At 66.4% G+C, this 9,885-nt stretch overlaps 1 protein-coding gene across 6 annotated transcripts; it reads left to right on the top strand.

The window, feature by feature from the left end:
• Positions 1–1,436: 1,436 nt before the first annotated feature.
• Positions 1,437–7,081, top strand: KLF8 (KLF transcription factor 8). Of its 6 annotated transcripts, none has more exons than XM_068205108.1 (5): positions 1,437–1,585; positions 4,486–5,032; positions 5,631–5,757; positions 5,854–5,987; positions 6,151–7,081. In XM_068205108.1, the coding sequence occupies exons 1-5, from the start codon at positions 1,559–1,561 to the stop codon at positions 6,330–6,332; spliced, it is 1,017 nt and encodes a 338-aa protein (XP_068061209.1). In that variant the 5' UTR covers positions 1,437–1,558; the 3' UTR covers positions 6,333–7,081. The 6 variants fall into 6 exon arrangements, with proteins under 6 accessions (XP_068061209.1, XP_068061210.1, XP_068061213.1 ...); XM_068205109.1 differs by lacking the exon at positions 1,437–1,585 and adding an exon at positions 3,535–3,632; XM_068205112.1 differs by lacking the exon at positions 1,437–1,585 and adding an exon at positions 3,892–4,023.
• Positions 7,082–9,885: the final 2,804 nt, after the last annotated feature.

Genomic DNA, 9,885 nt, shown 5'->3' with positions numbered 1-9,885 from the left:
ACAGGGCTGTGGAGGCCACACGCTGTTCTCCAGCTGGAACCAGCTCCTCCAACACATCCAGGGAGTCATGGATTCTCCAAGTCACCCTGAACTGTCACTGCTGAATTGTGCCTTGTGGACACCCCGTGAGGAGCATCTGCACCATTCCCTGCCCAGGGTCCAAACCCTCCTGCTCAAATCCATCCTTGGGGAGCAGGAGAGGGGACCTTGGGGGGAACTCCTGCCCTGCTCCCCCCCTTTCTTCTGTGTTTTTTCGGAGGTCACCTGCGCCTGCTGCTGGTCCTTCAGCTCGCTGACACTGGGGCAGGGGAGCCTTTGGGTGCAGGGCCCACTCATGCCCCAAAAGCTTTTCAGGTCCCCAAAAGCTGCCCAGGGGACATTGGCCGAGGGAGGGTCCCTACCTGAGCCTGTCCTGGTGCCTCCCTGGTGTTTCCTGAGGAGGGGAAGGGTTTTCTTTGCCAAAACGAGGTTGGTTTGGTGCTGGTTGTGGTGTGGTGGCTTGGCAGAAGTGGGGGGTCACGGGGGTCCCCTCCTCACCCCTGGATGAGCTCTGTGTGTGCCAAGGTCACCGCCTTGGTGGCCATGACCTGCTCCTCAAGTCACCCCTGGCAGGGACACTGTGAGTAGGGGACACCTGGCTGAGTCCCCATCCGCAGGATTTCCCATCCCTGGGGATGAGCTGGGTCAGCGCTGGGGGTGGGGGTCCTGCCTTTGGGGGGTTATAGGGTGATTAACCCAGGCTGGGCCTGCCCCGGCAAACTCAGCACATGGTGGGGATCTGGGGACACAGCGCTGGGAGCAGCCAGGTCCCTTTAGGACGAGAGGCTGGAAAACCGCTGGGGTTCAGGGAGCGTGGGATGAATGGGGGGTGGATTCCCACTGGCAGTTCCACCCCAGGCCAGGGGCTCCCCGAGACCCCCAGACCCCCACGCAGGAAGGGGCCAGGGGACCCCCCCAGACCTCCCCCGTGGCTGCAGCCCTCTGGAGAGGCTCCCCCAACTCTGCCAGGACCCAGCCATCCTGGGAGACCCCACTGGGGTGCTGAGGGGGTACCCCACCTATTTGGGGGGCTTACCTGTGGCTCGGGAGGCAGAGACGGGGGGGGGAGTGCGGGCAGTGCCCCCCGGGGACCCCGCGGGTGCTCGGATTTGGGGGTGCTCACAGCGCCTGTGGATGGAGGTGCAGGAGAACCCCAGGACCCCCAATGAGGGGGGGGGGTCTCTGTTCCCCCCCATCACTGCCACAAGCTCCCCAGGTCTGAGCCCTCCAGCACCCCCCTGCCCCGGTTTTGGGGTGCACTCCGTGCGGGGGGGTGGGAGCAAGTTGGGGTCCACCCCCCTCCCCCAAATCCTGCGCGTTCCCATGGCAACGCCGGATGCGAGGGGAGCCGCCCATTGGCTGCCGATGATGTCATCTCAAGGGCGGGGCACCCCCACCCCAAAAAAAAGAGGGTGGGGGAGGGGAGCTCCGCCCCACGCGGCCTCTCCCCGCCCGTGGGGGCCCCACCCCGCCCCACCCGGCACCGCCCCGGGGGCAGCGGCGGCGGCGGCGGCCGGGGATGCGCTCGGAGGAGGCGCGGGGGACGGTGCGTGGGGCCGGGGGCGCGGGGTGGGGGGGCGCGCGTGGGGGTCTGAGGGGGCTGGGGGGGGATGGGAGCGCGGGGTCCGGCGGGGGGAGAGGGGAGAGGGAGGGAGGGAGGGAGGGGAGGGATGGAGAGGGAGGGTCCCGCCCCCCGCGCCCCCTCGGGCCTCCCCTCCCCCCTCGCCCCCTCAGGCGGGGGTCGCGCGTGGGGTGTCACCCCCCCCCCCCGTGCGCCGCGCGCGCTTCCGGGGAGGGCGCCCCCCCGCGGCTGGGAGGTCACACCGGGCGGCGGCCCCGCCCTTCCCTCCCCCTCCCACGCCCTTTGCTCTTAAAGGGCCAGACGCCGGTTGTGCTCCGGCCCCCTCGTGCCCCCCGCTCCCCCCCTCCGTGGGTTAACCCTCTGTGTGTCCTCCGTGCCCCCCCCCCCCCCCCCGGCGTGTCCCGAGCGGCCCCGGCGGAGGGTGGAGCGCGGAGGAAATTCCACGGGGAGGTGTGGCGGCGGCGGCGGGGTGTGACCCCCCCACGCCCACGGGTGGGGGACACGCAGCGGGGGGAGGGGGTGGGGGCACGGAGGGGATAAAGCGGTGGGGGGGGCTGTGGAAGGCGTTTTCCCACGCTACCCCCCCCTCCCGCCCAAGGTCACCCGAAATGCCTCCTTAAGCTGTTTAGGGCCAAAAAGGAGGGGCACTGACACTAATTATTCCCGGGGTGTGGGGGACAGAAAGTGTTGGGAGGGGTGCACAGCACCCCCAGATATGTCAGTTTGAAGCGGGGCACCCCGAGCCCCCAGCCCGCACCCCTGGCTGGGTTTGGGGTGCACCAGGCTCAGGACGGGGGAATTCAGTTCACCCATAAAGGGTGGGGGGGGTCAGCATTGGTGGAATTTGGGAGGCAACGAGCCCCCCCCCGCCCACTTAGCTGCCCCATCCCGCACCCCCTACCCCCGCGGGGCTTTGGGGTGCAAGGGACCCCCACATTTGGGTAGGGGAGGGTCCCCCAGGGCAGAACGGGGCATCCCTTTTGTGCCCCCATTCCCCCCCCCCACAATGAGCCTGTTTGCGGGGAGCCCCCGTGTGTGAGGGGCTGCTCCTGGGGGCTCTGGGGGGACATTGAGACCCCAGGTGCGGGGGGCAGTTGGCTGTCTGTCTGTCTGGGGGTGTCCCCCGGTGTGTTTTAGGGGTGTCGGACTGTAGGGGGTGCTTTGAAGACCTGGGGATGTGTTGGAGGGCGTCCCTGACTGAGCGAGAGGTGTTTGACGGGTGTCTCTCATTGTTGGGGTGTGTTTTGGGGGTCCCTGGATTTTGGGGGGGGGGCTATGGGGGTCCCTGCCTGAGAGTGGAGGTTTTTTGGGGGCGCTGGCAGTTTGTGAGCGTGTGAGGGGGGTGTTTTGGGGGCCATTGGCTGGTTATGGGGGTGTTTGGTGGGAGACCCTGGCTGCCTGTTTGTCTTGGGGGGATCCCCCCAATACGTGGGTACTGGGGGGGGGGTCTCTGTCTCTGTTTGGGGGTGTTTGGGGGGGGTACATGTGTACCCCCCTTGGAGGGGGCTCTGCGTGTCGGGGGGTCCCCAGGTGAAGAGGTGGGTTCTGGGGAGGGGGGATGTCTCTGGCTCTTTTTGGGGTGTGTTTGGGGGGGGTCCCGGCTGTATCGGGGGGTGATTCGTGGGGGGCTGTGTTTGGGGGTTCCGTGGCTCTCTGCGTGTGTTGGGGGGGTCCCTTGCTGTGGGGGGTGGCAGTTCGTGGGGGATCCCTGCCCTGAAGTGTGGAGGTGCTTTGGGGGGACCCGGTTTTATGGGGACGGTGAATTCGGGGCTCCGCGTGGGAGCGGGGGGCTCCGTGCCGGTGCCGCGGGCTCCGTGCCGGTGTCGGAGGGGTTCGGTGCCGGTGCCTTGGGCTCGGTGCCGGTGCCGGGGGTGCGCTGTAGCCGCCGCCCCCCCCCGGGCGGGGCCGGGCCGTGAGCGCGGGGCGCGGCGCTGGGTGTGGCGGGGCGGGGCCGCCGCGCGAGGCCGGTGCGTGGGGGCTCCGCGGGCGGGGACGGTCCCTGCGTGGGCAGGTACGTGCGGGGGGCCCGGGGCAGCGCCGGGGGGTGCCCGGGGCAGCGTGGGGGGCGACGAGGAGCTCGTTCGGCCAGGGGTTTCCCCGTACCGGTTGCCCCCACGCGTGCCCCGGGACCCAGCGCGGGGTGCGGTGGGGCTGGGCGTCCCGCTTCTCCCTCGGTTGTGTCGCGGTCCCGCGGGGGCGCAGCGCCGGCCGTGCCGCGGGTGGGGCCGTGCCCCGTGCCTCCCGCGGGGGCCGGGCCGGGCCCTTTAAGAAGCTCCACCCGCGGCCGAGCCCAGGTGGAGCCGCGGGGCCGTTCGCACCTCGGCCGGCGCGGCCCGGGAGATGGTGCTGCGGGCGGCGGGAGGGGGCTGCGAGCGCGGCGGACACGCGTGGGAGCCCCGCGGGTCAGTGCGTGAGTGACCCCGGGCGGGGGCGCCGGGCCGGGGGGGGGCGCGGCCCCTTTAAGGCGCGGGGGGAAGGGGCGGGGCGGGGCCGCCACCGCCCCGCGCGCGGACACGCCCCCGGCAGCCCCGCCCGCGGGGGGAGGGGCCGGCCGGCACAAAGGCGCGGGCGGGGGGGCGGGGCTTGCGGTTCCCGCCCTCGGCGCGCGCCGCCGCCGCCGCCGCCGCCGCCGTGAGGGGCCGGGCGGGTCCGTGAGGGACGGGCGGGCGCGGCCCCGCCTCAGGGCACGGGCGGGCCCCGCCATGCCCGGCCCGGCGACCCCCGGCTGGCCCCACGCCCCGGCGGAGCCGCCCCGAGGCGCCGCCCCGGTCGGTTGGTTGGTGAGAGCCCGTTAAGAAAACCTCTGCGCCCCCGCCCCGTGCCTCAGTTTCCCTAGCGCCTCACGGACTGCGGGTCTCTTGCAGGGCCAGGGGAAGGCGACGCCCGCCATGAGCTCGTCGGCGCTGCTGGCTGAGGGCCCCCTCGACCCACCGGTGCTGCTGGCCGACATCAAGACGGAGCCCCCCGAGGAGCTGCTGGCCAGCGACTGCAGCCAGCCCCAGGCCGAGCCCGTCGATCTCTCCCTCAATAAATCCAAGGTGGCTCCGGCCTCGGCCCCGCCGCCACCGCCCCCCACCTCGGTCCAGTCTTCCCCCATGCTGGTGGCTCCCCCGCTTCCCGCTCCCAGCACCGTGTCCATCCCGCCCTCCGGTCTCAGCTCCACCTCGGCCATCCCGGCTGTCCTCTCACCCGGCTCCATCCTGGCCTCCACGCAGGGCAGCGGTGGGCAGCAGATCCTCCACGTCATCCACACCATCCCCTCCGTCAACCTGCCCAGCAAGATGGGCAACCTGCAGACCATCCCCGTGGTGGTGCAGTCCCTCCCCGTCGTCTACACCACCGTGCCCACGGACGGCGTCACCGCCATTACCGTGCCACTCATCGGGGGGGACGGCAAGAACGCTGGGTCTGGTAAGGGCACCTGGGGGGAACCCTAGAATCTGGGGGGTGGAGGGTGTCTGTCCTGCCTCGTGGAGGGGCACCCTCGAAGGGAATCTCATTTTTCACTGTGGAGTGTCCCTGCCACCGCCATGTGCCACTCCCATACAAAGCCCCTCAGCCCCCAGCCTGTGCCCCCCAGGGGACATGGGGAGGGCAGGGACACACAGGGGCATGGCACTGCCTCTTCTCCACCCGTCCTGCTGCTGGCAGCCTGCCCTGCCCTTCCCACTGGCTGCCTGCTGCCAGCAGCTCTGGTTTCAGCTCAGCTGCTCCCTGTGCCCCCCACAATCCCCTTTCCCAGGACATTCCCAGCTTCCCACCTTATCCGGGGTGGGGGACCTGGATCTGCCCTGCTCTGGGCAGGAGCAGGCAGCCAAAAGTGGTGCCCCCAAGTTGTTTCCTCCCTTCGGGGGTTCTCCATCTTCCCACTTGGATTTGATTTTCTGTAGGGACGGGTGGTGCTTGGAGCACCGCAGAGGCAGGCAGAACGCTGCACCCCTGATGTGGGGTGGGTGTTTTGGGGATGTCTCTGTTCTGTGCTCACCCCTTGCCTCTTTGTGCCCTAAAGCTTTCCTTTCCCGGACCCCTCCAGTGAAAATGGACCCTGGCTCCGTGTACCCCATGGACATGAACAGCGACAGCGAGGACAGCGCCTCTGAGAGTGGCCCAGCGCCTTTCCAGGACCTGCCGAGAGAGTGAGTCTCCTCCTGCCTGTGCCTCCCCACCCTTTATGCCCCTGAACCCCCTGTGGGCTCCGGGGCCATGGCTCCAGCTCTCCCTGCTCCCGGCAGGCCGGCGGTGCGGGGCCCCAGAGCCGATTCCCCAGACCTGAAGAAGCGGCGCATCCACCAGTGCGACTTCGAGGGCTGCAATAAGGTCTACACCAAAAGCTCCCACCTCAAAGCCCACCGGAGGATACACACAGGTAGGGGTGGGACTGGTGTCCCTGGATCCCCCATGGGATGGTGCTGTGTCCCTCGGTGGCCGTTTGGGAGTGCTGGGTGGAGGGATTCCCCGTTTGGAATTTCTGTGAGGGCTTTGGGGGCTCCTTGTGGCAGCGCTGACCCCTCGGTGCTCCCCTGGCACAGGCGAGAAGCCCTACAAATGCACGTGGGAAGGCTGCACCTGGAAGTTCGCCCGCTCGGACGAGCTCACCCGGCACTTCCGCAAGCACACGGGCATCAAACCCTTCCGCTGCTCGGACTGCGACCGCAGCTTCTCCCGCTCCGACCACCTGGCCCTGCACCGCCGGCGGCACGTCATGATGTGAGCGGTGCCCGCCGCGCTGGGAGCCGGCAGCGCCTCCCTCCCTCCATCCATCCACACCCGCGGCTCCTCGGGGCGGGGACTGTGGAAGCGCCGGGCCGAGCCGTGCCCGCTGCAGGAGCCCCGCCGGCACGGCACGGGACGGCAAACAATGGATTCTGGACTGCTGCCCCTTCTCTCTTGTTCCCAGCTGTTTTTATTCCTGGGTTTGTCCTCGCCTGGAGGCTCCTTGACTCCTCACCTGGAATTCACCCAGCAGCTGCCTCAGCCTCTTCAGCCTCCTGCCCGTTGTCCCCCGTGTGCTCCCTGTCCCCTGCCCTCCCAGTGCCTGGGAGCCGTGGCAAGGACAGGGCAGGTGATGGGGTGATGGGCCCCTGTGGAGGAGCTGATAGCCATTCCCACTCCATCCCCAGACTGTCCCAGCAGGAGAAGGGACATCACCTCTCTGTGTGTCCCTCAGCATGTGCTGGGCTTCATGGGAAGTGCTGGGTGCACGGAGAGCCAGGAGGAAAAGAGGAATCAAGAAGGGGGAAACACAACCCAGCAGTGACCTACAAACAAGACCATCAGCACTACACAAAGGGAAACTTTGTGGAACATGGAACTTTTATTTTATGGAATTCTAGGAGGGGGTGGGACAGGGTGGGGGGGACGAGGGCCAGCAGCTCTCGGGTTTTTTGGAAGACTCTGGGCCACTTGAAATGTTTCTAAGTTAAACCAGCGGCTGTGGCCACACGCTTTGCTTTTTAATAATGGTTTTTGAGGAGTGTTTCTTCATCCCCCCCAGCCAACCCCCCTGGTTGCTGGGAGGGTGTCAGGATTTGGGGTTGGATGCTCTGAGCTGTTGGATGGTGGGAAGGGTGATGGGGACCACGACACCTCCCATGCTCAGGGCAGACCCTGCAGGGAGTTCCCAGACTCCCTCTGAGCTGGTGCTTTTGCCCTGGCTTTGTGGGGATGGGGGAACTGGTGTGAGGAGGGGCTGGGGAGACACTTCAGGGACCTGTGGGCCCTGAAAACAACTCACAGCTGCTTGGGAAAGTGCTTTTTCTCAGCTTCCCATCCGCCAGCCAGGGTGTGCCATGGGCAGAGCTTGTCCCTGGCCTGAGGTGGTCCCTGACCCCCATGGCCTGAGGGACAACAGTCTGCTTGGGCACAGGTGAAGTGCTGCCACATCCACCCCACCCGAGCTGCAGGCCTGGGGCAGAGTCGCTGGAAAGCTGCCAGGTGGGGAATGTTTGTTCAAATCTATTAATGGCAAGAGGCACTGTAGAAATACCATGGATTGGCCTGGTCGGGGTGAGGATGTCACCTCCCACAGGGGACAGGGACAAGGCAGAGCTGTTCAAGGCATTCTGTGTCCAGAGGATGGACCAAGGGGCTCCCAGTGCCCTGAGCTGGATGAGCAGGACTGCAGGAATGATCTTGAATGAACTTGTGCAGGATCTCCTGCTCCAGCTGGATCCCTCCAATTCCCTATGGGACCTGGTGGGATTCACCTGAGAATCCTCCAAAGAGTTGCTGATGCCATCACAAAGCCTCTCTTGAGGATTTTGAATGGTCTTGGGAATCCAGGAGGTCCCAGCTGGCTGGAAACTGGGGACAGTTGTCCTGATTTTCCAGAAGGGCAAGAAGGAGGACCCTGGAACCCACAGCCTGTCACTCTCACTTCAGTGCCCAGTAAAATCATGGAGAAGATTATTCTGGGAAGTATTGGAAGACACCTGGAGGACAACACAGTTATTGGTCACAGCTCCATGAGGGGAAAGTCCTGCTTGTCCAGCCTGATTTCCTTCTGCAACAGGGTATCCCACCTGGCTGATCAAGGAAAGCCAGGAGATGGAATCTTCTTGGAGTCCAGCAAAGCTTTTCATCCTGTCTCTCCCAGGGTCCTTCTGGACAAAATGTCCAGGCTGCAGCTGGATAAACACATGGGATGGGGGAACAACTGCCTCCTGGCTTGGGCACAGAGGATGACAGAGTGGGGTGACACCTGCCCGCCACCTCTCATTACTGGGGTTCCACAGGGCTCCAGCCTCATCCCAGCTCTCTTCATCATCCTGATGAACAACCCAGATGTAGGAGCCTAAGGAATACTAAGGAAAAAAAAATCTCTAAATTCTTCAATTGAAGCTTTTTGGGGGTTTTGCATGAAAGATGTCCTATTCCAGAGAGAAAAATTACAGAGAAAAGATAAAAATACTCCTTACAGAAATGAAAAAATCCTACTTTTGGGGGATTTGGGAATTCTGTCACCTTTTGAAGAGCCCCGCGGCGCCTCCTGGGGTCGGCCGAGGGTGGAGCTTTTCACAGGGCCCGGCTCGGCCTCCGCGGGGGACAAGCGGGCACAGCCCCACCCGCAGCACAGCCAGCGGGACCGAGGGGCAGCCGAGGGACAAGCGAGACCCCCAGTCCCATCGCACCCCGCGCTGGGTCCCGCTGGGACACGCGTGGGGGACCCGGCATGAGGCTGCCACGGGGACCTCCTGCCCAAACCGGCTCCTTGTCACCCCCCAGCGCTGCCCCGGGACCCCCGGGGCTCTCCTGCACGGACCTGTGGGCACCCTCAGGGGTGTCACTGGGGGTGCTGGCAGCGGCAGCCAGAGCCTGGGGGTCCCTTGGGGGGCACGGGGTGCTGGCAGCGTGTGTCAGGCCTGGGGGGTTTCCTCTGGCGGCACAGGAGGGCTCTCGGGAGGTGCGCTTTAGGGGCACAGGGCGCTCTTTGGGCGTGCTGTCACCCTGTGTTAAGGTTCAGGGTGGCACTTGGGGACACTTAGGCTCTGTGCTCACCCTTTTGGGGGTGCTGGTAGGCAAAGCCATGCTCGGGGGGACCCTCCTGTCCTTCATTCCTCAGGCTGGTCATGGGGTGCCCCACTCCCAGCGCCCCGCAGTCCGTGTGTGGGGCTGGGACCCCGGCAGTGCCTGGGGGCTGCTGGGGCGGGTCCCAGTGGGCGCTGCTCGCACCCCAAACCCGGCCGGGCCGCGCTGCTCTGACCCGGTGGCGGCGCTCGGGCACCCGGTGGCGCCAGCGGCCCGCGCTGGGCGACGGCTGGAGGAGGAGCCGAGCGATTCCCGTTCTTTGGGAATTTCCCCGAGCGCCTGGGAGCCGCAGCGCTCATCCCTCGGTGCTCCCCTGGCACGGGTGAGAAGCCCTAAAAGTGCCCGGGGAAAGGCTGCACCTGGAAGTTCCGCAAGCACGGGGGCATCAGACCCTTCTGCTGTTCGGACTGCGGCCGCAGCCTCTCCGCTCTGAGTGCCCTTGGCAGGGACCGTTGGCACAGGTTGGGTTGGGCAGTGGGAATAGGGGGACAACCCCCAGGTCTCGGGAGGAGCTGCAGAGGTTTGGGGGTCACACAGTGTCCTGTGTCAAACGCCCGTGACAAAGGGACAGCGGTGTATGGGCATCACCCTGCAGCAGGAGAAGATGCCGGGGTCCTGCCACACAGGAGGAGGTACCAACCCCTCCCCCAGGGGCTGGACCCACCATCCCAGGGATTCCAGGCTGTGCTTGCTCCCTGTCCTGGGTGAGGCCCTGATGGCTTTTAATTGCTCTGAGC

The sequence above is a fragment of the Anomalospiza imberbis genome, chromosome 14, assembly GCF_031753505.1.
Source record: "Anomalospiza imberbis isolate Cuckoo-Finch-1a 21T00152 chromosome 14, ASM3175350v1, whole genome shotgun sequence".
Classification (NCBI taxonomy): Eukaryota; Metazoa; Chordata; class Aves; order Passeriformes; family Viduidae; genus Anomalospiza; species Anomalospiza imberbis.
Note: the sequence above shows the minus strand (reverse complement) of the source record. Positions and strands in the feature narration are given on the sequence as shown.

Bases quoted from the DNA above. Each gene is read 5' to 3' on its own strand.
- KLF8 (XM_068205106.1), top strand. From the start codon at position 4,324: ATGCCCGGCCCGGCGACCCCCGGCTGGCCCCACGCCCCGGCGGAGCCG. The intron at 5,758-5,853 runs GTGAGTCTCCTC...TGCTCCCGGCAG, and splicing joins TTCCAGGACCTGCCGAGAGA to GCCGGCGGTGCGGGGCCCCA. The intron at 5,988-6,150 runs GTAGGGGTGGGA...CCCCTGGCACAG, and splicing joins CCACCGGAGGATACACACAG to GCGAGAAGCCCTACAAATGC.